The sequence below is a fragment of the Sturnira hondurensis genome, unplaced genomic scaffold (assembly GCF_014824575.4).
Source record: "Sturnira hondurensis isolate 20B ecotype Veracruz unplaced genomic scaffold, ASM1482457v3 Scaffold0008196, whole genome shotgun sequence".
NCBI lineage: Eukaryota > Metazoa > Chordata > Mammalia > Chiroptera > Phyllostomidae > Sturnira > Sturnira hondurensis.
The window spans coordinates 143,274-167,313 of record NW_028080827.1 but is presented as its reverse complement, the minus strand read 5'-3'; the positions used below and the strand labels follow the sequence as shown (position 1 = coordinate 167,313).

Below are 24,040 nucleotides of genomic sequence, written 5' to 3'. Positions count from 1 at the left end.
TGATTGGTAGGAAGTTCCACTTTCACTTATTTTGAATGCTGAATTGGATTTTATAGGATGGGAAAATCATAGATGGGCTGTTTCTGACTCATTCTGGGCCCGGGGTAGAGAGAGGAAACTACCGAGTATTGAATGCCTACTACGTATATGCTTAGCAGTGTGCTAGATGCTTTTCTTATTGACAACTGCTCTGGCTAGAAATCCATACCAGATCCAACCACTTAAAAAAACAACCCAAAACAAACAAAAAACCCCATATTCCTCATGGGGCCTAGTTCATTAATACAAGTCACAGCTGCCACACCTGTGTAAGACCCTGGCACCATAATTAGGATAATAGACTCTCAGGACTTGGAGGGATCTTTGAGGTCATCTAGTTAAAGGGGCAGCAGCTGTTCTCTTCACCACAGTGTCTGAGAGTTACTGTGCTCAATTCTCTCAACGGAAGGTGCAAAAAAATATATATATATCTGGGGCTGTAGTCTCTTTAGTATGCAATCCTATAAAAGATAGGGCAACGATAAACAAATGTCAAGCTTAAACTAAGTTCCAGACAAAAAAAGGGCAATGGAAAAAAAAGGTTACTGGGGTCCTCAGACAATGTAAAGGGGGGGGGGGACGGGGAGGACTCGCAGAGATGTAATGTGAGGCTCTTGAATTCAGGTAGAGGCCCAAAAAAGTGATCCCCAGTGACACAGGTAAACTCCAAAGAGTCTTCTCTCTCCAGCTGCATCAGCTCTGAAGTCCTCACCTCCCCGGATCCTCTTCTTTGCCCTTTTATTAGAAAGCTGGGAAACCTTCTTCTTTTCCACTGAAGAGGGTGAGAGAAAGGGCGTTAAGTGAATGCACGATTTAAAAAAAACAACAGGCCTTTTTCCTTATCTGACTAGTGGTACAAGCAATTGTCCTGGAGGCTAGGGAATATATTTCACTCCCTCTCAAGGTCCCTTGGTTCAAGGATACTGTCATTCTAGGGCTCTTCAAGGGGGAGGGCCGGCAACGTCCATGCTGTCATGGAAACACGCCGCCGTATTCCTTTTCTTACGTGGGGCGGGGCACTGTGCCTTAGCTGCCAATCAGATGCAGGATTTTTTGAGTAGCAGGCAGCAGCAGCGAATGGGCGAGCCAATACTGCGTGACGCGCGGGAACAGGAGGAGTTCGAGGCCGGTGGCGGCGGTGGCGACAGTGTCCGTCTGGGGATAGAGCTGGAGGGACCTGGGGAGCGTGCGGAGATCTCTAACTCGAGCGCGAGGAACCTCCCGCCGGGATGCCAGGTACTGTTTATAGAAAAATGGGGGCGCGGTCAGCTTTGAAGGCTTGGGGTTTGGATCTGAAGGAATGGCTGACCGGAGGGGGCGGGGTGGCAAGCATGGCGGCGGTAACTGGGAAAGGGTTGGAGGGCCCTGAGGAGGGGGTGGGGAAGCTTTAGCTAGGAAGGCTGAGTGGTCGTGAGAAAGCGTGAAGGACTGTGGAGGTTTTGGCAAACAGAGATTGCAAAGCAGCCTTTTGGGGTGGTAGAGTCACCAGAAGGACGAGGAGAGTTGTGGGTGATGGAAAAGGGGCGGGAAGAGAAGAGGTTAGGAAGGAGGGGAAAGGGTGTCAACGGGAAGGTGGTGGGAAAGGAGAGGGAGAGAAGGATAGGCAGGCTGATTGTAAATATTGAGGGATCCGGTCTTGGGAGGTATGATAGGAAAGTGGTTTGCAAGATCATAAATAGAGTAATATTCTAACTGGAAAGAGCACTAGAGTGGTCCCCTTTCCCTAGTTCCTATACTTCCCGCCCCATCATTTAAGCTCAAACTGTGTGAAGAAGCCTAGTAGGTTACACAGAACTGATCTTTTGTTACTCCATTCCAGGGGAGCAGATGGACCCTACTGGAAGTCAGTTGGATTCGGATTTCTCTCAGCAAGACACTCCTTGCCTGATAATTGAAGATTCTCAGCCTGAAAGCCAGGTTCTAGAAGATGATTCTGGTTCTCACTTCAGTATGCTATCTCGACACCTCCCTAATTTACAGACACACAAAGAGAACCCTGTATTGGTGAGTGATATCTTGTTTGGAAATATTTGACAAATTTTTTGTTATTTTCCTAATCTAGACCAACCAGCCAATGTAAGTACGTAGGAGGTCACTGTCTTTTGGATACATTTAGTTGGGAAACTGAAATCAACTGTGTTCACAAACACCTATGTCTCTTTCTGAATTATTTCATATATAGTAGGGATATTATGTATGTGTATTTTCTAGGATGTTATGTCCAATCCTGAACAGCCAACTGGAGAACAAGGAGACAGTAATAGTGGGTTCAATGAACATCTGAAAGAAAGCAAAGCTGCAGGTGAGGTGTTTAAACCTATCAAACCTTTTCCTCAAGTGTGCACTTGTTAGAGCCAGGTGAATTTAAACATGTGGTTGTGAATGTGTGTAAGGAAGTCTAGCATAGTATCTGGTACATAGTAGGCACTGAAAAGGTTGGTTTTCTGTAATGCATCTGATTAGGTTTGCATGGTCTGCATTCCAGAATTTGTATTAAAGTTTAGTGAAATGCCTTTTGTGCTAACATCCACTTGTATTTTTCAGACCCTATGGATTCTTCTCACCTGGACACATGTGGTCCCATCAGTCAGGTCATTGAACAGTTACCTCAGCCAAACAGGACAAGCAGGTAAACTAATGTTTGAAGGACTTTATTTAAATTTATAAATGGATCAGTTCTTTTGTCTCTACCTTTGCCTTATCCCAAGAATAAGGGATTAATCTTATTTTTTTTGAATTAGGGAGTGATATTTGAAGTTTGTGTTAGTATGGGTAGCTGGAATAACTTTTGTGCCAGTAGTAACATTTTTTACACTTACATTATTCAAACTGTGATCTTTGTGCATGTGAAACAACATAAGCATTCCTCATTCTTAGCATAAATTGACTTATTGGTGGGAAAAAATATCAAACAGTATTAGGTGTATTGTCAAAACTGGTAGCCATGCTTTCCATCAACCAAAGTACTTCACTAGTTTTAGTCCCATAATGTTTACTTCATACTCTAAACAGTACCCAGTTTTTACTTTGGCTTATCATTTGTCTATTTATTGAGTTTCTCTTCTATGTAGGCGTTAGATTGGATGTTTTTTTGTGTGTTTTGAGAATTCTTTATATATTCTAGATACTAGTCCTTTGTAGGATATGTAATTTGCAAATTTTTTCTTCCATTTTTGCAGCTTATCTTTTCATAATCTTCAGAGGGTTTTCCACAGAGCAGGTTTTTTAAAAAAATTATTGATTGGAGAGAGAAACAGGGCGAGAGAGACAGAGACATCGACAATGATTTCCTGTTCCACTTATTCATGTGTTCATTGGTGGTTTCTTGTACGTGCCCTGACCAGAGATTGAACCTGTAGCCTTGGCATATTGGGATGACGCTCTAACCAACTGAGCTACCTGGCCAGTGCTCACAGACAGGTTTTTCATTTTGGTGTGATCTGTTAAGTATTTTTAACAGAATAATATGAATACATAATTTATTTTAAAAAGAGCCTATACTGAAAAGCAAAAGAGTACTTTTCCATCCTTGGTCAGTTTTCACAGAGGCAGCCCTATTTAAATGTTTGTGTTTTTACTTCTTTGGGAGGTTATCTTTCTGTCTCTTAATACTATTATAAAATTGAGTAATACTATTATACTGTCATTTCTTATTTTACCAGATTAAGACAATTGAGTTCCATAATCGAAGATGAGGATTTACTCACAACAGTACTCTCCCAGTTTTTGTGATAATTATTTTAATTCTTTTATTAGCTACTTTTATAATATATTTAAACCTTTGTTTCTTCCATCAGCTTTAGACAGTGGAGAAAAGTTTAATATCAGTACTATTTTTTGTCTATAGTCAAACCTCTTTGGATCCTTTTAAAATTTGTAAAAAGTATTTTATTATGGAATAATTTTAGGTTTAAAATTTTTTCCAAGATAAAGCCTCTTTTGATTTACCCAGTCGTTGTACAAATAGTAACTGAGTATTTCGTGTATGTCAAGCACTATTGAATTTTGGGGATGTAAAGTGATCACAAGAGATAAAAATCCTAGACTTTAATGTAGCTTACATTCTTGTTATGGGATATAGCAACACATGATAAATAAGTAAAAGATACAGTATGTTAGACATTCATAGGGCTGAAGAGAAAAATAAAACGAGGATAAGAAATGTCACTGGAGTCGCAAGTTTAGATAGAGTGATTTAGGGAATGCTTCACTGTTGTGACATGTGATTAAAAATCTTAAGTGACTAACTGATCTCTGTTGTTATCTGGGATAAGTGCAATTCATGCGTAGAAAACAGCAAGTGGAAAGGCCCTCAGGCATGAGTGTGCTTGGCATTTTTGAGCAGTGGCAAAGAGGAGTGGGAAAAGGAGTCTGAAATAAAGGGGGGACTAGAATGTATGAAGTCTTAGGGGCACTGTGAGGAATTTGGCTGTTACTTTTAGTGAAATAGGAAGGCATATAAGGATTTTTAGCAGAGGATTGACATGATCTGACTTGGATTTTAATAGGATCACTCTGGCTGTTGGATCAAGAATAGTCTGAAGGGTATACAAATTTTATTTGTTGATTATACCTCAGTAAAGCTGGGAAAATGAAATAAAAGAAGCACTTTAAATAAAATAATAGTAATAAAAAGAACAGATTAAAGGGGGAGCAAAGGCAGAGGCAGGAAGACCAACTAGGAGACTATTGAAATAATTTAGTCAAAATATGATAGTGGTGAGACAGAAATGGATGGAAGAGCAGTGAGATTCTAGGTTTTTGGAAACAGATTCAAAGACATTGAATATGAGAGTAAAGGAGTAACAATGATCCTATGCTTTTGGTTTTAGAAGTAGGAGAATGGAGTTGTTAATTGAGATGGACTGCAGGAGGTCAGTTTTAAACAAATTAAAGTTGAGCTGCCCCTCCTTCCCTCCCTCCCTCCCTCCCTCCCTCTCTCCCTTTCTCTCTCCCTTTCTCTCTCCCTCTCTCCCTCCCTCTCTCCTCCCCTTTCTCCCTTCCTCACTTGAGCACATTTTTTTTCATCTATTTTCAGAGAGAGCGGGGGAGAGAAACATCAGTGTAACACAGACATCCATCGGTTGCCTCTTGTAGGCTCCCTGACCAGTGATTAAACCCGTAACCTAGCTAGGCGTGTGCCCTGACTGGGAATTGAACCTTCACCTTTTCAGTGTACAGGATTACGTTCCAACTTACTGGGCCACACTGGCCAGGGCAAGTTGCCTTTTCAATTGCCAGTTGGAGGCAGTTGGCAATGTACAAGTCTGGAGCTCAGGGGGAAGGTTTAACCTGGAGATTTAAATTGCAGAGTCATAAGCATATGGATAATATCCAGAGCCATGAATCTGAATAGGATTACTAAGGAGGTGAGTGTAGGTGGAGCAGAGAGGTCCAAAGACTCACTGGGTGTTATTAGCATTTAGAGGTCAGGGACATGAAGAAAAACCACCAAAAGAGACTGGTGAAAATCCAAGATGTGTGGTTTGTGCTGGCTTTCATTGTTCTACTTTTTTTCATATTTGCTCTTGTAGTTTCTTTTCCTATATTTCCCAAGGTCATGAATGCATCTGGTCCTCCTAGTTATATAGGTAATGTTCTATACTTGGCTCTTGAACAGCATGAGTTTGAAATGTGTGCGTGTGTCCACTTATATGCAAAGGGTTTTTTTTAGTAAATATAGTCAATTTTTCCTATCCTGTGGATTCAACCAACTGCAGGTAGAAAACAGTACTTTTGATCCATGAGTGGAGATCCATGGATGCAAAGGGCTAACTCTGTACATTGCTCTACACCATTTTATTTTTTATTTTAAGAATTAATTTATTTTTTAGAGAGATGGGGAGGGAGGGAGGAAGAGGGAGAGAAACATTGATTGGTCGTGCTCACCTGCCCCCAACTGGGGACCTGGCCCGTGACCCTGACATGTGTCCTGACTGGAATCAAACAGGTGGCCTCTCGGTTTGTGGGATGACACCCAGTCCTCTGAGCCACACCAGTCAGAGCTATTTATTGATTTTAGAGAGAGAGGAAGAAACAGAGAGGAACATCAATTTGTTGTTCTGCTTATTTATGTGTTCATTGGTTAACCTTTGTATGTGCCCTGATCAAGGATTGAACCTGCAACTGGAGTATATAGATGAGGCTCCAACTAACTGAGCTACCCTTATGTATAGGACCTTACTTTTGTTTATTATGTTTTTTGACCTGTGATGTAATCTTTTAAAAAATAGATAGGCCTCTTACCTGTATTTTATTCAGATACTCTGGTTCTATGTATGTATTCTAAGATTTTTTGCTATAGTATTTTTGTGAACTATGTTTGCTTTAATATGTGTATTTTTTAACCCCTTTCCTGCATATCTAATGCACACATTCTTGTCACTTGTCAGTAATTCTCTAGTGCAAGATTTTTTAGCCCTTTTCATATCTTTTCGGAGAAAGATAAAATTCAAGTGTTTTGTTCTTTTTCTCTGTTTAATAATTGTATTACTTAAATTTTGTACACTGTTTTTGAGTTGTTAACCTTTTTGGTGCTTGTCTTATAAAAGAAACACTATTGGGATGAGGTTTTTTACTTTTTCAAATTTGCTTAAGAGGTGGTTGGTGTGTAGGGAGTCACAGTAAAATTCAAAGAGTGTTTTGAACAAAGTGGCTCAACCTATCTGGGAACATATGCTTGTGTCTTTCTGCTATGTAGCGTTTTGGGACTGTCATTTGTGCCTGCTCCTCCTGAGGGGGAAGAGAATGAAGAAGAGGTAGAAGAGAAGGAGAAAGGAGAAAAGGAAGAAGATACTCCAGATAATGCCACACACTCCCTTGGTGCTGAAGGTAGCTCTATGCCTTTTTCAGAATAGTAGATTGTTCCAAGTCCCTTTAATGTGAGCATACAGAGAGTACATTTTTTCTTTTTATCAGGTTATAGATTTGTCATTAAATTGAGCATAGTCATTAAGAAATGTGCTAGTGGTCTAAGATATCTCATCTAATTTGGTGTTCAGAAATTAGTAGATCATATTGACTCTTCCTCCTAATCACGTGTTTGCACATATGTGTATCATCTCTTCCTCCTTTTGTAATAAAATATTTTTGGAATATATGCTTTGTGGGGTTGGAAGTATGTTGAGTTGTTGGGTGTACAAGTATGGTTTATGTACATCCTCAGAAAGTAGACATAGTCTACCATATTTGGTGCTTGTGAGGTTATATAATAGGCAATTTTTGCTTCATTACACATTTTTACCTTCCCTTTTAGTGCTTTATTCTTATTTTGAAAGTTTTGGGGGCAGGGCTTTGATTTGAAGCACTTAACTTGACCTTGTTTTGCTAAGGGACAGTACCTTGCCTAGTGCATCGTATTGTAGGATGATACTTAATTTCTTTGGGTTTTGTTCCTAGATCCTGCCTCATCACAGATGGGTTTTGGGGTTCTGGAACTCTCCCAGAGCCAGGATGTTGAGGAACAAACTGTGCCATATGAAGTAGACAGAGCGCCTCTGCAGTCAGCAACCACCAACCCCGGCTATCCTAGGCTGTCTGGTGTGGGTGCTAATATTGGTATGAAACATATTTTCTGGCTTTTGGAGTTTTCCTTCCATGCTAGAGCTATTCTTTCCTTGATAACATCTTGTAGTTAATATAATCTATGTTAATATAGGAAGGTTGCATAGTTGTCTGGCAAATACTTGTTAGTGGATAGCTTGCAGATTAAGGTTTTTCGTAAGTGGGTTATTATTTTCCTTTTTTGGAAAATATGTATTTTTTCAAATTGGACTTCTTTTTATTAAAATCTTCACCTTTACAAAAGCTTCTACTACTTCAGAAAATTAAATATCTCCTTTCTGTCTTCTTCTAAAAGTTAAAGCAATTAAGCATGAAGAACAATCCAATGAAGATGGCTCCATGGCAGAGCAACCTAGCGAGGAATCCCCTATGGTGGCACAGCCCCGTAAAGACATACATATGGTGGAAGAGCGAAATCCACCAGTGACAAGGTAACCCATCCCATGTTCCTGCTAGAAAGGAAACATATTTTTAGGTTTCTGCTGTAGGGTTGTACTCATTTCACTTGGCCAGGAGGAAACATTTTCAGAAATTGTTGATTTCCAACCCCCCCCATGCCATTCTGAGCATATTTCTGGTCCAGCAGAAACATTGATTATTCATGAATTCTCTTTGTGTTCATGTTTAGGCACATTACAAAGCCATTGCATTGCTGCTGTAACTATAAGCATGACTCGTTAATCTTTCATTGCTACTCCTCCTCTCTGATCTTTGTCCACAGAGGTACTGTCTTGCCATATGAGGTATTCTAGCCTCTCTAGCATTGTAAGAAGTCACCTGGGTATTATATTTGAAAGTTGACTGTTTCTGTAGTTGAGTGCCCAAATTGCTTTGGGTCTTCAGGTATCCTGCGTTTAGTAGTTTATGATATAAATGTAGGGAGATACTATTTTCTCATATCCTTTAGGCTCTTAGCTTGATAGGAATTGGGCAGTATATCTCTGTTCTGCCTGTTGTGATTGTTGTCTCCAAAAGAGCATTGCCTGTGGTCAACAGCTTAAGTTTGGATATGGCAGAGGAAAAGTGAGATGCTTCCAATTCGGGGTGTGATGACTAAGCATTCAGTGTTATTCGTTACTTCCTTCTATAGAAACAGTGGGGAATGTGGTCCTGGAGTCCTGAATAAAGTTGGATATCAAGAGACGTTCTCTTTCTAATGCAAAACATTCAGCTTAACTGGGGCTGGCTTTTTAGGCTTTTCTTTAGGAAGTTGCACACTAGCTAGTTTTGCTATCCTGTTTGCTCCCAGGAGTGGCAGGGTAGGTGAACTTCATAAATCTCTGGAAAACGGGTCAGCATTGAGTGTCTTCCATGTGTGAATATTATAGGTGTGGAGTCTTGGTTTGGGCTTCGAATGAGTAGATCAAATGGAAAAAGGCCAGCCTAAGATAATGTGTGTGGCACTAGTATGGAGGTTAATTCACACACAGGTCCTTTACTTGGAAGGTCATTGGTAGAACTGACATTGTTGTGGTCTGGATCAGAATCCTTCATGCATGAATAGATAATAGCATATGTCACACAAATCCCTAAATCCCTCGTCAGTAATCTTGTGTAGCACAGCAGTGAGCAGGGTAGAAAGGAGGTATTGCTGTGTGAGAAACTGAGACAGGTTTTGAAATGGACAGAGGCTTTGTATCTTTATCTAGTATCTTACTTCATGTTCAGTAAGTAGTTACATAGGCTGGAGCTACTGAAATTTTTGAAATTATTAAAATGAAAAGTTTCTCAGCTCAAAGATGAAAATATTTAACATAGCAACTTTTTCTTCTGGTGACACGACTCTCCTAGGTCAGTGGACTTGCCTCCTAGCCCCAAAGTATCTGTTACTGCTATGGAAACAAAAGAACAAACAGCTGCTCCAGAACTTCTGAAAGATGGACTGCAGATTCAGAAGCCACCAGAGCCTGAGGCTTTGTCAACCCAGGAAGACTTGTTTGACCAGAGCAATAAAACAGGTATAAAGAGTAATTAGTTATGACCTTGGACGGGTACTTACTTGGGTAGAGTGTCATCCGATATGCCAAGGTTTCAGCTTAGATCCCTGGTCAGGCACATACAAGAATCAACCAATTAATACATATATTTATGTGGATTATGTATTAATCCAAGTAAGTGATGCAACAAATTGAGGCTTCTTTCTCTGTCTCTCCCTCCCTTCTCTCTCTCAGATAAAAAACACAAAAAATAAAGAGTAACTAGTTGCTATATAGCTCCTCTTCCCCAAAGTTATAAACTTTTTATTTCTGTTTTGAGGATACTGTTTAAGTTAGAAGGCAGTTTATGGTATACAGACTTTGTTTTTTTAATTCTCACCTGAGGATATATTTACTGAAGAGAGAGAGAGAGAGACATCGATGTGAGAGAGAGACATTGATGTGAGAGAGAAACATTAATTGGTTGCTTCCTGTGTGCACCACAACAGGGGATTGAACCAGCAACCTAGGTAATGTGTCTTTTTTAAAATATGTTTTATTGATTATGCCATTAGTTGTCCCATTTCCCCCCTTCATTCCCCTCCCCCTGCACACCCCCCCATTCCCCCCTTTAGTTCATGTCTATGTGTCACAAGTACTTTAGATACTATATTTCCCATACTATTCTTGCCCTCCCCCTGTCTATTTTCTACCTACCATCTATGCTACTTATTCTCTGTAACTTCTCCCCCCTTCTCCTCCTCCCACTCCCCTGTTGCTAACCCTCCATGTGGTCTTCATTTCTATGGTTCTGCTCCTGATCTAGCTGTCTGCTTAGTTTGCTTTTGATTTAGGTGTGGTTGTTAATCACTGTGAGTTTGCTGTCCTTTCACTGTTCATATTTTTATCTTCTTTTTCTTAGATAAGTCCCTTTACATTTCATATAATAAGGGCTTGGTGATGATGAACTCCTTTACTTGACCTTGTCTGAGAAGCACTTTATCTGCCCTTCCATTCTAAATGAAAGCTTTGCTGGATAGAGCAGTCTTGAATGTAGGTCTTTGGATTTCATGACCTGGAGTACTTCTTTCCAGTCCCTTCTTGCCTGTAAGGTCTCTTTGGAAAAATCAGTTGACAATTTGATGGGAACTCCTTTGTAGGTGACTGTCCCCTTATCTCTTGCTGCTTCTAGAATTCTCTCCTTCATTTTAATCTTGGCTAATGTAATTATGATGTGCCTTGGTGTGTTCCTCCTTGGGTCCAACTTCTTTGGGACTCTCTGAGCTTCCTGGATTTCCTGGAAGTCTATTGCCTTTGCCAGACTGGGGAAGTTCTCCTTTATTATTTGTTCAAATAAGTTTTCCACTTGTTGCTCTTCCTCTCCCCCTTCTTGCACCCCTATAATTCGGATGTTGGAACGTTTAAAGATGTCCTGGAGGTTCCTAAGCCTCTCCTCATGTTTTTGAATTCTTTTTTTCTTCATTCTTTTCTGTTTGGTCATTTTTTTCTTCCTTCTGGTCCACTCCTTTGATTTGAGTCCCAGTTTCCTTCCCATCACTATTGGTTCCCTGTGCATTTTGCTTCATTTCACTTAGTAAAGCCTTCATTTTTTCATCTAATTTGTGATGAAAATCAACCAGTTCTGTGAGTGTCCTGATCACCAGTGTTTTGAACTGTGCATCTGATAGGTTGGCTATCTCTTGGTCACTTAGAAGTATTGGCTCTGGGGCTTTGAGCTGTTCTTCTTGAGCCATAATGTTTTGGTCTGTTTGTGCCTTTTAGTATGAGGTGTGGAGCATTAGGTGTTCCGGGGCGGGGAGGGGGGGGGCAGCCCAGTTGCTGGGTTTTGATGCTGTATGGGGGGTGAGGTTAGAGAGGGGCAATGGTGTTTTTTCTGCTCGCTCTCGGATTTCTGTCCCCTCTGATGCTTCCCGCAAGCAAGTTGGGCCCTTCTGGTCCTGGTTCCCAGGTGGGTTGGCTTCTGCACCCTCCAGAACCCTGTGGGCCTCTCCAACGAACTGTCTGTGAGCCTGGGAGCTTCTCCCAGCACCTCGACCCCCAAAAGTTTTCCCAATTGGTGCTTTTAGGCTTTATTTCCCGGCACTGGGGCCTGGGATTGCGCGGTTTGTCTCACTGCCCGCTCCTTTGCCTGGTTTATCTGTGTGCGAATGTGTGACCACGGTTAGCCAGCCTCCTTGTGCCCTCACTGGGTCTGCCTCTTGCCACTCCACACCTGGGGTCTACCAACCGCTGCCTGCGTGCCCGGATCAGTCTGGCTGCTTTTTCCTGCCAAGACCCTGCTCCACCAGCCACCGACTCTGCCCCTTTTACTGGTTTGTATGAATGGCTCGTTGTTGTCAGACTTCGGTACAGTTCAGTTTTCTCTCTGCTATGGTTGCGTTCTGGTTTTAAATCTTTTAAGTCTGTTCATAAACTTAGTTATGCGAGAAGGTACAGTGTTTCCACCTATGCCTCCATCTTGGCTGGAAGTCCTAGGTAATGTGTCTTAACTGGGCATTGAACCTGCAACCTTTTGGTGTATGGGATGATGCTCCAATCAGCTGAGCCATCTCGACTGGGCTGGTATGCAGTCTTGTTTGGGATATGGAAGGAAAGTATCTTTCTAGCTGATTAATGAGAAGGGCTTTTTGGGAATGGTTGCTATTTAATATTTTAACATACTTTTCTCTCTTTTGGGAATGTAGATATTGAGGAATAATAGCTAATATAGTAAATTGAATAATTATGGATAGACTAGCTATTTCTGCCATCATAGGTCTCCAAATATTTAATATAACTAAGTACAAATTTTTCATATTCGCCTGGCTTACAGTGAATGTATCTCATCTGTTTGTTAGTTCATCTACCATAAATAGGAAGTTTTGGTTTAGCAGAAAGAACATAAAGCTTCAAAGACTAGAGTGGTATTTTTTTCACATATTGTTAACCCTCACAGTCCCCTATTCTGTCACCTTACAGAGTTAGAAAGCTTCAGTAATAACTAGTGAAAATATACATTATGTCTTCAATGTTGATAGGTTCTGTGATTTTTAAGTGAAATAGCGTGTAACAAAACCAGTTTTAGCATAGGCTAATTGATATAAAGCAAGAGTTAAGTTCATAGGACATCCCACCAATATAATAATGAAATAATGTTGAATGAAATGACATTATTGGAAGACCTGCTGTAATGTGTTGGTTGTAAGGAGAGAGGAAGAGAGGGTTCTATTCCTTTACTAAACTGTGAATGTGTGTAGGACATTCGTAGGGTCACTGAGAAATCTTTTTTGGTCCTCACTAAAACTGTAAGGTATTTAAGAAATTCCTTCATACTTGGTATTAATGTAGCTGATCTTCCAACTATTGCTAAGAAGGGACCAACAGAAGACTCTTCATAATATAAATCAGTATTGGCTGTTCATATATCTTTTTACTAATATGTTAGTATTTTTTGTTTCCTTTTTAATAGACTCAGGTTCTAATAATGAAAAATGCTGCATTCATGTGATCAGGTGTCATAGCATTGATTTGACTTCCCCATTTCTATATTATGCCATGAGCTTACTTCACCTTAGGCAGACCTTGAAATAAAAGTCTTGCTTGCTGTTTTGTAATAGAAGCTTCACCAGAAAGAAGAGTGGCCAAGCAGAGGTATCAGGATTCTAGCCTTTTCAAGCTTCAATCATGACAGAAAGGACCAAAGAATTCTTTCTGTCAGTTTGTTATTATAGAAACCCATAATTTAGTAGGCAGGGGGAGAGTTAATGACCCCCCCCATGATTTGTGTCAGCGTGGCATTCCATTAATTGTGTTACAGTTGGAAAACAGTTTTTGCCCTCTTGGAACATTGTTGGAAACATGCCTATTACTTGTTTTGCAGTACGGAGTGTTTTTTGTTTTCTTGGGGGTTTTTTTTGACACCTCAGTAATGTCAATCTGAGAAGTAAATGCAACTAGATTTTTTTTCCAACAGCTTCTGATGGTTGCTCTACTCCTTCGAAGGAAGAAGGTGACTGTTCTCTGGCTTCCACACCTGCCACCACTCTGCATCTCCTGCACCTCTCTGGTCAGAGGTCCCTGGTTCAGGAGAGCCTTTCCTCGTAAGTAAGCCTGAATTAGCTCTGCCAGGGAAATGTGCCCGAGGGTCCTAGGCTAGGTTGGAAAGAGCTAAAATTGTCCACTAGTCCAGCATTCTTCTTGAAACCAAAAGGTAAACTCTGGGCTTTAGAATTTTGGGGTAAGAACTTAGCAGAGCTATTGAAGGTAGGTAGCTCTGCTTTCCCATTCTGAGATTTTATAATAGTAGCCCAAAGGTTTCACTAGGGAAGAAGCTACCCGGTACTTAGAGATTGTTAGGTATCCAGAACAAGCATCCTGTTCTTGTTTGACTAGCAGTTCTTCCCATTTAGCAGGGGTGGAGGATGGGTTATACTAGAGTTGACAGTAGTTGGATTTCTTTATCTTTGTGTTAGCGCAAAGAGATTTGGTTTTTTAAATAAAATATGCATGATCTTTGTAATAGGTAAAAATGGAGTAAATATTTTTTTGTCTCAAATCTGCAGATGAGTTATTTTTTTACTACTTTCTCATCTGCTTTTCAGTCATGTCCTTGTGTCTGATCATTTACTTTCTCTTATAATCATATGGCCTAATTTTGGGTATGTCTGCTGTGAGAAGTAGTTTATTACCGTATTATTCATGGCTCTTCCACCTGCCTCAGGTAGTTTTTTGAGAGAAATGCTAGTAAATATTTGTCTGGATGGCTTATATATTTTTGTCATTAAAATGTAAATAACAAATGCAAAACTGTAGCTGTGGTCAAATAACCTGTGATTTTTCTCTTTATATAAAGGAATTCCTCAGATCTTGTTGCTCCTTCCCCTGATGCTTTCCGATCGACCCCATTTATTGTTCCGAGCAGTCCCACAGAGCAAGAAGGAACAAAAGGTGAGTTCTCTTGATCTGTCTGTTGATCTTCGATTAGAAGAAGAGCAGCGCTTCTGCCTTGCATAATTTACTGTTTCCCTTATATGTTATTACACTGTGACCTCAACTGTTCCATAAACTCATGTCTGTCTTACCTACCTTTAGGGATGTGGCCTAGTGTAAAGTGCTCTCCTCATTCTTAGCTTTTCTTGCACTGATTCTTTTGAGATTTCTGTATTGTTGACTTTGTAAAAAGATCTTTAAGGGAAAATTTTTAGGTTTTTAAAGTTAAACTCAAATGACTTAGTATAATGAAGAACTGGGTTTATTACTAATGGCCAGTTGTTTTTAGCAACACGTTCACATGTTATTGGTGAGAGGGAACCAAAAATTGATTCTTCTGTTTTTTATAGGTTATTTTTGCTGTTATCAAAGGAATTTGTCAAAGAGTATCTAGGAGCAGGTGGTAGAAACTTTGACTTCATTCACTTCCTTTTTTGAGGACCTAGTTTATTCACAAGAAAGTTTTTCTTTTTATTTAAGTTATCTCATTATCTCAACCTCTTTTGCTTAGTCCTAGTTTCCTATCCAGTCATTCAAGATATTTCTAAATTCCTGCAGTCTTTCCAAAAAATTCCATGATTTTCTCCCTTTCACACTAATAGTGATACAAGAGCTAATATTTATTGAATACTTAGTGTATGCCAGGCACTGTTCTTTTTTGGTTCTAAGTGCTTCTTTTTGGCTTTTATCATGAAATCTTTACAACAATTTTAAGAAGTAGGTGTTATTTTCATTCCCATTTTATAGGTGAGGAAATGGTGGCACAGAGAGATCTCACAACTAATAAGTAATAGAGTCAGGGTTTGAACTCAGGCAGCTGCCTTCACAGCTGTCAGGTGTATGCCTCCTCTGATATTCTACGGTCTCTGCTCTTAAGTGATACAAATATAGAAATATATTGAACTGTTTTTCAGGTGTAATTTACCCATGGCAGAATTTAATCTTAGAATTTCTTCTGCCACAAACTTTGCATCTAGTTGTTTTCTCTTGAAATTGGTTGTAGGTTACCAAATGGACCAATACAGTATTCTAAGCATAATGTGATTAGTGATATCTTCACTAAAATAATAAAAGTGCATCTCTTCTACAAAAACTCCTGTTAATATAAGTTACATTTGATTTATGTTTAGAACCATTTCTTCTATCTGTAGTGTGAACATATAAAAATAACTATATTAAAAATGCTTTCTCCCTGATAGTAAATGTAATTAATACAGGCATACCTCAGAGATACTATAGGTTCACTTTCAGCCCATTGTAGTAAAGTGAATATTGCAGTAAAATACCATAATAAAGTGAGTTGTAGTCTTTATGTTGGTTGAGGGTGTGCCTTCATTTTGTAAAATTGAAACCTCTGTGAAGCACAGTGAAGCCAAGTGCAATAAAAGAAAGTATGCCTATATTCATTGCAGAAAGTTTGGAAAGCATATAGGAAAGTAAGGAGAAGAAAATAAAAATCACTTGTGATACCACAATCCAGATATAACTATAATTAGTATTTTCTTTTTTTAAAAAGATGTTATTTATTTTTAGACAGAGGAGAAGGGAGGGAGAAAGAGAAGGAGAGGAGCATCTCGCGAAGTGTTGGAACATTTTGCTCTAACATCAATGTGGTTGTCTCTTGCTCACCCCTCTACTGACAACTGGGTCTGCAACCCAGGCATGTGCCCTGGCTGGGAATTGAACTGGGGACCCTTTGGTTCACAGGCCAGAGCTCAATCCATGGAGCTACACCAGCCAGGGCCCCTTTCAGAGTATTTCCTATGCATAAATATAAAGAGGTATTTTTACATACTTGGGATCATTTTATGTATATGATTCAGAGTACTTTGGTTTTCAAATAACCTATTAAATTTTCCCTTGTCAGTTGTATTTTAGATGGAATGTATTTGCTTATTACACACAGTATTTTCTAAATATTTGTGTATAACTATTTGTAGGACTATGTACACTTTTTGTATTTTTGTTTTTTGCTGAGATTATTAACCTGAAGCCTTTTCATTTGTAGTGCTTAGAACAATAAGCCCTTCATAAATGCTTTGTCGTGGTAAGAAAGATCAGGGCAGAGGTGGTTTGTGAGAGTGGTCTTGAGCAGCGATTTTCAGCCTTTTTCATCTCGTGGGACACATAACTAATTAGTAAAATTTTGTGACACACCCCCAAATATTTTTTTTTGCTGATCTGACCAAAAATAGCTATAATTCTGGTGGAATTACCTACCCTTTTCACTCCAAAGTGACTTTCTAAAATAACAGGTGCCTCCACTTGTGTATAAGGATTTCTGTTTCCATGAATTAACTAATAAGGTACAACCTTATTATGCAGCATGACCAATAAAATGCAACTCTATTATATGACCTATTTTTTTATAGTTCAAGTCAGGGTGTTCACACCGGACAGCTTTCATTGTGTTGGCTGTTGTCATTTTTTTATTTGACAACCTAAGGGAAAAGAGGTCAGTGCCCCTGACTAAATAGTCAGATATTGCATATTTGAAAAATTCTTGTGGCATACCTGTTGAAAATCACTGGTCTAGAGGAAGCCTGTTTGGGGTCAAGTTGTAAGACAAGGGGGAAAGGGTTGATGAATCAAACACCTAGTTAGCCAGGCTGGCTCTGAGGAAGATGCTTATGGCCTTTAGGTGGGTAATATACTGTGGAAAACAGGGTTTTGTGCATGTTTCCCTCCTAAGCAATGTCTCAAGATTAGTGTCTTGTACTTAGTGTTGTGGTAAATCAATGCTGATTGGTATTGTTAGATTTTTTTTCTTCTGTTTTTTTGTCCTGGCACCCATCTTTCTGCACCTAGCCATTGTTTGTGCAAATATAATGATTTCATAAATGTGTATATACTTATGTAGAGTGGTGCCACTGGTCTGTGGCAGAATATATGATGGTTACATTAGGTGCCATTAATTTGGGTTTTCCTATGCAGAATGTGAAAAACCGAATCATAATCAGGAAAGAGTCTCAGAGGAGCTAAGTGTTAACATTTCTTGTGGATGGGTGGTTATCCCCAGATGAACTCCATTTTAATCTGTAACTGACTATTTTGGGAGTCTGTGGAAGAAAGTAAGTATTACTAGATTTGTAGGGCCTAGTCGATTAATCTGTCAACTTTTCTGAAAATTAGGTCAATGTCTTTTAGGGATGGAAATTTCTGTAATGTAACTTTTATTACTGGTGTTGGAACATGAGTAGTGTTGATGAGTGCTTATTTCTAAATTTGTTTTTACTACTTTAAACCAGATGAGCCAATGGACATGTCAGTGTTATCTGAAGGAAGAAGAGGGTCTCTTCAGAAGAAACTCAGAAGTGATGAATCACTGGAGACGGAAAACTTCCCTGTGCCCCCTGAGCCCGTGATATCACCACAAGCCTCGACACCAGTGTCCCAGAGCACGCCAGTCTTCACTCCTGGGTCACTTCCTGTCCCATCCCAGCCGGAGTTTTCTCATGTGAGTGTTGTAGAAAGATATTTTTTTCTCCTAACATTTTTAAAAGAGTAACCTTATTGAGGTATAATTTATAAACCATAAAACTCACCTATTTTAAATGTATAGTTTAGTGATGTTTTAGTAAATTTACAGAGTTGTGTAACTGTCATCACAATCTAGTCTTAGAACATTTCCAGAGTCACCGGACAGCTTGGTGTTCTTTTTAATGTTTAAATCACATACTATGTCTTTAAAATTTTTGGAAATGTTACTGCAAAATTAAAAGGGGCACTAATCATTTTTATACCTTAATACAACTACTTGTCATTTTTATCTTTCTACATGCCTACATTTTATAAAAATGAAGCTGTCTGTAATGAACATATAACTTTCATTATTTCTAGTTAACATTGTGTCATATTGATTTTTAAGTGTTACATCATTTTCATATTATCCTTCTAAAACTTGCCTAATATTTCTTTGAGTGGATGTATCACAGTTTAATTGTTCCTGTGCTGAGGTTATCAGGATGGTTTTTAGATTTCAAAGAAGAAGTTAGTTTTCTTGTAAAAGCAAGGGAAAAACTGAAGTCTCATTTGTGTAATTTAATTTTTATTTACCTATTTTCAAAAGGATTTCATTTATTTTTAGAGAGAGGAGAAAGGAGGGAGAAAGAGAGGGAGAGAAACATCTGTTTGCAAGAAAATCATTGATTGGTTGCCTCTCGCACACTCCCCCCAGTCAGAGACTTGGCTCACCACCTAGACATGTGCTGTGATCAGGAATCACTCTGGCACCCTTTCAGTTCTCAGGATGACACTCAACCCACTGAGCCACACCAGTCATTTGTATAATTTTAAATTTAAATATTTAAAAAGTGAAATTTAAGTTTTATTTATGGTGAATTGAAGGTCTTTAAATCTAAGTGACTATATTATATATTCTGTCTAAATGCCTGTTCTTGTAAGATCTTAAGTGGGGGAATTATTTTAGTGTTATTAGGAGAATTTTCATGCCTTTCAGTTTATAGGTGTTGTTATGAAAGTTTATTTTTAAAAATGAATAGTGATTTACCATAAATTTAGTGAGGAAGAGACAGTAGGAAGAAATTGAATTGCTGTGTAGAGTTTTAAAATGTTCGTTTTGCTGAATATTCTGTTTTCTGAAAGTCATTAGAAGTGATTTGGTAGAGTGGTTAAGAACAGGACTCTAGAGTCAGAACTTGCTGGACTTAACTCCTGGCTCTGCTGTTACTATCTTTGTGACCCATTGAAACTGAGCTTCATTTTCCTTATCAAATCAAATGGGGATATTGATATTACCTAACAGGGTACTTGTGCAGGTTAAATGACTTAATATATTTTAATGCATAAGGTATCCAGGATAGTGTTTTGCACGTGGAAAACACTCCAAAAGGGTTAGTCATTGCTGGCAGTGAAAGGGTAGAGCTAAGGTTACCTAATGATAAAGGGAATGGTCAACCATCAACTACCGTTTTCTTTAGCTCTTGTTTTTCTGTTACTGTTGTACATGAATATATATCACTTGAAAGAATCATTAGGAATTACGGATGAGCTATAGGCAGTGATGCATAGCACTGAGAGTTTTTCAGAAAAGGTAGCTGACATCAGAGACCAGTTACCAGATATTTATCAGTAACCAAACAAAGCTTTTAAGGGAATGAAGGCCTTAGCTGCGGTATCACTACCTGAGGAAGTGATTCCTGGCCACAAAGGGAAAACTGACTTTTTAGAAGAAGAAGACACTGTTGAAGAAATTGCCCCATCTTCAACATTTACCAAAGACCTTCAGAGGCAGATATAAAACCAGCAATGAAAATTTGAGACAAATGAGTGATGCTAAACATGCTCAGAGGTCCTCAGAACCTAAGATGACTCTAGTCAGATTTCTTTAAGATTCCTCTATTCCTTTAAAAAAATCTCTGAAGAGTACCTTATAGCATAGTTTTAATGTTCAGGGTTTGATTTTACAGTAAGCATTTGTAAAAAAGCCAAAAAGGAGTCAGATAGTTTAAACAGTCTTCCCACCCTACTTAGAGACAACCACTTTCAATTGTTTAGGCTTTTTCTTATTATTTACCTATGTAATTCTATATTTGATGATTATATTTCCATACATTTAGAATTTTTAAAAACTGTTTCTCCTTGTCTTCAGTATAATGTTATAATTTTGTTTAAATCATTATTAACATTATTATTATCAACTATTCACAGCAGAGCCTGTGGAATATTGTGATTATTTTTCCATGTTTGCATAATTTCTTGTTTTCTCTGGAATTGACGATTATCTTTTTTTATTTATTTAGACTTCTATCTATCTACTTCTCACTAAATTAACTCTAGGCTTTCTGTTAATTGTCAAAATCTCCTTTCAGGCTGTTCAGGGCCTCAGACTTTGTCGTTTTCAGGAAATCTCTTTTGGAGCCTTCTGATTTCTGATCTGTATTATTGCCTTCTGTGACTGGTGCATAACTGTCACCTCCCCTCCACTGTTGTCCTTACCTGTCTTCATATTGGATACCTCTTGGGATGTATGTCTTCTTGCATGGCTTTTCCTTCATTTAGATGGAGGACATTCTTTAGTAGCATGCTCTCTACTGTCATGCGTTATTCATGGTTTTTAGAAGTATTAGAATTGTTGGTTGGAGATAATTTTCATTTAAACTTTTTGAAAGCATTACTCCACTATTTTCAAATTTCTGGTGTTGCTGTTGAGAAGTGAGCAGCTTAGTCCAATTCTTATCTTTAATGTAATGTATGAGATCTTTTTTCCTTACTGGAATATAGTAGGATTATCTCTTTGTCCATAGTGTTCTGAAATTTCCAGACTCCTGGCATAGAACTATTTTCATTCATTGTATTGGGGAAATGGTAAGCCCTGTCAGTGTAGGAACTCAAGTCCTTTAATTCAGGGAGTCAGGGACAAACATTTAATTCATTAAGTTCTTCTCCTTATTTTGTCTCTTAACTTTTTATCTCTTTTTTTTTGTTGTTCAACTTTCTGGGTGATTTCCTCAACTACCGTTTTATTTTTAAGCAACTTTATTAAGATATAATTCACATATTACATTTTTCACCCCTTTAAAATGTACATCCACTGGCTTTTAGTATATTCACAAAGTTGTGCAGTTATTCATTTTTAGTCTTCCCTCCCCTTTCTACCCACAAGAGACCCCATACCCGTTAGCAGTCACTCTTGTTTCTCCCACCCCTAATCAACTGCTAATCTACTTTGTGTCTATAGATCTGTTCTGGACATTTCATATAAGTGAACTTATACAATACAAAGTCTTCTGTCATTAGAATTTTTCATTTAGGATAATTTTTTCATGGTTCATTCATGTTGTGGTATGTATTAAAACTCAATTCCTTTTTTATTCTGGATTACTACACTGTATGTATATACCACATCTTATTCATCCATTTAACAGTTGATGGACATTTGGGATGTTTCCCCTTTTTGGCTATTGTGAATAATTCTGCTATGCACATTTGTGTAGTTTTTGTGTAGACATACGTTTTTATGTTTCTTATATAGACCTGGAAGTGTGATTGCTGGGTTCAGCAATCTCCTAACCTTTCTCTTAGTTACTACTTTTTATCTTAGGTTTTTAATTTAAAAACTTTTTCTCTGAATTTCCTCTCTCTCTCTCTCTCTCTCTCTCTCTCTCTCTCTTTAAAATAGCATTTTGTCCATTTTATGGGTATACTCATTCATTTCTAAGATAGTCATAAGTAGCTTTTTTGAAAAAATTGTTTTTTCTCTTCCCTGGAATAGTTACTATTTCTTCAAATAGATTTGAGTTAGTTTTGATATTTGATTTCCACTTTAGAGGCTTTCTTCAGGTATCTGCTAATCCTTGATCGTCTGCTTAAGAATGAAATACCAGAATATTGATTAGAAATTCTGACCTGGTACTTGGTACTTGTTGTTTCTGGGATTCACTGCAGTGTGATCTGCCGGGCCATTTGGGGGGTCTCCTAGTGTCAGTATCTTAATTTGTCTCAGTTTGGTCAGGTCCCCAAGAAAAATGTTTAATCTCCTGTCTGTTGACTGTCATTGTTTTAGAAGTCTGTTGACGGAAGAGGACTGGGGTGTTGAGAGGCAGGTACAGTTCCCATTTAATATGTAAATTTTCATTTAGACTCACTGTTTTCAGTGTGGTACTTTCTGATAACTGTGCCTCTTTTCCTCCAGTTCAGGGGTGCTTTATTTTACTCTCCCTAGAGTGGAGGTGGGTCTGAGAAAGGATCGGGGAGTTGAACTACTTCTTAAATGAACTTCCAACCAGTCCTCTTGTTTTTAGCTTTACCTTTACCACCACTTCCAGAGTTACCTGGCGCTGCTGCCAAGTCCTGAATCTTTATTGAGCATGGTGGTTCTGTGGTGTGATTTGGGTTACTTCTTGACTTTTTTACTGCGGGCCTAGGAATTCAGCTTTCACTAGTCTGCTAAATAGATGAATCCTCTTCCAAAATTTTGTTGCAGTTGTTTTTTCTTCTGTTTTCTTTTTCTTGAAAATTCATGTTCTAAAAACACTCCTTTATAATTACTTAGTGGAGATTTGGAAAAGAGTTTAAATAAATGTGTGAATTAACTCCATCATTTAAGTTCCATACTTTTTTTCATTATGTCTCAAACTCCTTACATGTTATTTTTTAAAAGATTTTATTTATTCATTTTTGGAGAGGGAGAGGGAGAAAGAGAGGGAGGGACCTGGCCCGCAACCCAGTCATGTGCCCTGACTGGGAATTGAACCAGCGATCTCTTGCTTTGCAGTCTGGCACTCAGTCCACTGAGCCACACCAGCCAGGGCTTTATATGTTATTCTTAATAACCTTTGCATATCTGTTATTTCTCCTCTACTTTGATTATTGGAATCCAAATTTATATAACTTTGATGTTATGAGATCTAAATATTTATGTATTTATTTATTTTTGAAAGATTTTGTTTATTTTCAGCAAGAGGGTATGGGAGGGAGAAAGAGAGGGAGAGAAACATTGATGTGCAGGAGAAATATAATCAGTTGCCTCTTGTTAGGTCCCCAGCTGGGAACCTGGCCTGCAACCCAGGCACATGCCCTGACTGGGAATCAAATGAGAGATCTTTTGATTTGTGAGATGATGCCCAACCTACTGAGCCACACTAACTAGGGCAGATCTAAGTATTTATAATGAGATAATTACTAATCAAGAGAAAATTGGGATACAGATAATCTTTCCTAGTATGTATGTTCATTTTAATTTACATTAAAACTTTTACTTTCAAGTACAGTTGACATTATAATATTACATTAATTTCAGGTATACAGCGTAATGACTAGATAGTTATATAACTTCTGAAGTAATCACCCCAGTAAGTCCAATACCCATCTGAAATAGTTATTACAGTATTATTGACTATATTCCCTGTAGCTATACTTCTCATTCCCATGACTATTTTTATTTTATTTTTAAAGATTTTATTTATTTTTAGAGAGTGGGGAAGGGAGGTGGAAGGGAAGGCAGAGAAACAGAGAAAATCTTTGTCTGGTTGCCTCTTGTGTGCCCCCTGCTGGGGACCTGACCTGCAGCCCAGGCATGTGCCCTGACTAGGAATTGAACCGGTAACACTTTGATTTGCAGGCTGGCACTCAGTCCATTGAGCCACACCAGCCAGGACCCATGACTATTTTCATAACTGCCAATTTGTACTTCTTGATCTCTTTACCTTTGACTCATCCTCCCATGTCCCCTCCCATCTGGCGACCATCAATTTGTTCTCTATATCTATGAGTTTACTGTCTTGTGTGTTTATTTTGTTCTTTGGATTCCACATATAAGTGAAATCATATAGTCTTTGTCTTTCTGACATATTTTACTTAGTATAATACGCTCTAGGATTATCCATATTGTCAAAAGTGGAAAAATTTCATTTTTTATGGCCGAGTAATAGTCCAATATATATAGATACCACATCTTTATCCATCTGTCTGTTGATGGACCCTGGTTGCTTTCTTATCTTGGCTATTGTAAATAATGCTTAAGTGAACATAGGGGTGCATATATATTTTTGAATTGGTTTTGGATTTCATTG

General features: G+C 38.5%; 1 protein-coding gene across 3 annotated transcripts in view; it reads left to right on the top strand.

Moving 5' to 3' along the window:
* Positions 1-1,127: 1,127 nt before the first annotated feature.
* TP53BP1 (tumor protein p53 binding protein 1) overlaps positions 1,128-24,040 on the top strand; it is an 88,619-nt gene continuing 65,706 nt past the window's right edge. The window contains exons 1-11 of one of the 3 annotated variants that reach the window (XM_037054455.1): positions 1,128-1,275; positions 1,859-2,043; positions 2,251-2,341; positions 2,584-2,668; positions 6,740-6,870; positions 7,438-7,596; positions 7,898-8,033; positions 9,394-9,560; positions 13,492-13,618; positions 14,371-14,465; positions 17,756-17,964. In XM_037054455.1, coding sequence (XP_036910350.1) covers positions 1,269-1,275; positions 1,859-2,043; positions 2,251-2,341; positions 2,584-2,668; positions 6,740-6,870; positions 7,438-7,596; positions 7,898-8,033; positions 9,394-9,560; positions 13,492-13,618; positions 14,371-14,465; positions 17,756-17,964 — 1,392 coding nt within the window. In that variant the 5' untranslated portion in view covers positions 1,128-1,268. The remainder of the gene's footprint in view (positions 1,276-1,858; positions 2,044-2,250; positions 2,342-2,583; positions 2,669-6,739; positions 6,871-7,437; positions 7,597-7,897; positions 8,034-9,393; positions 9,561-13,491; positions 13,619-14,370; positions 14,466-17,755; positions 17,965-24,040) is intronic. The other 2 variants (XM_037054454.1, XM_037054453.1) reach the window with 2 other exon arrangements.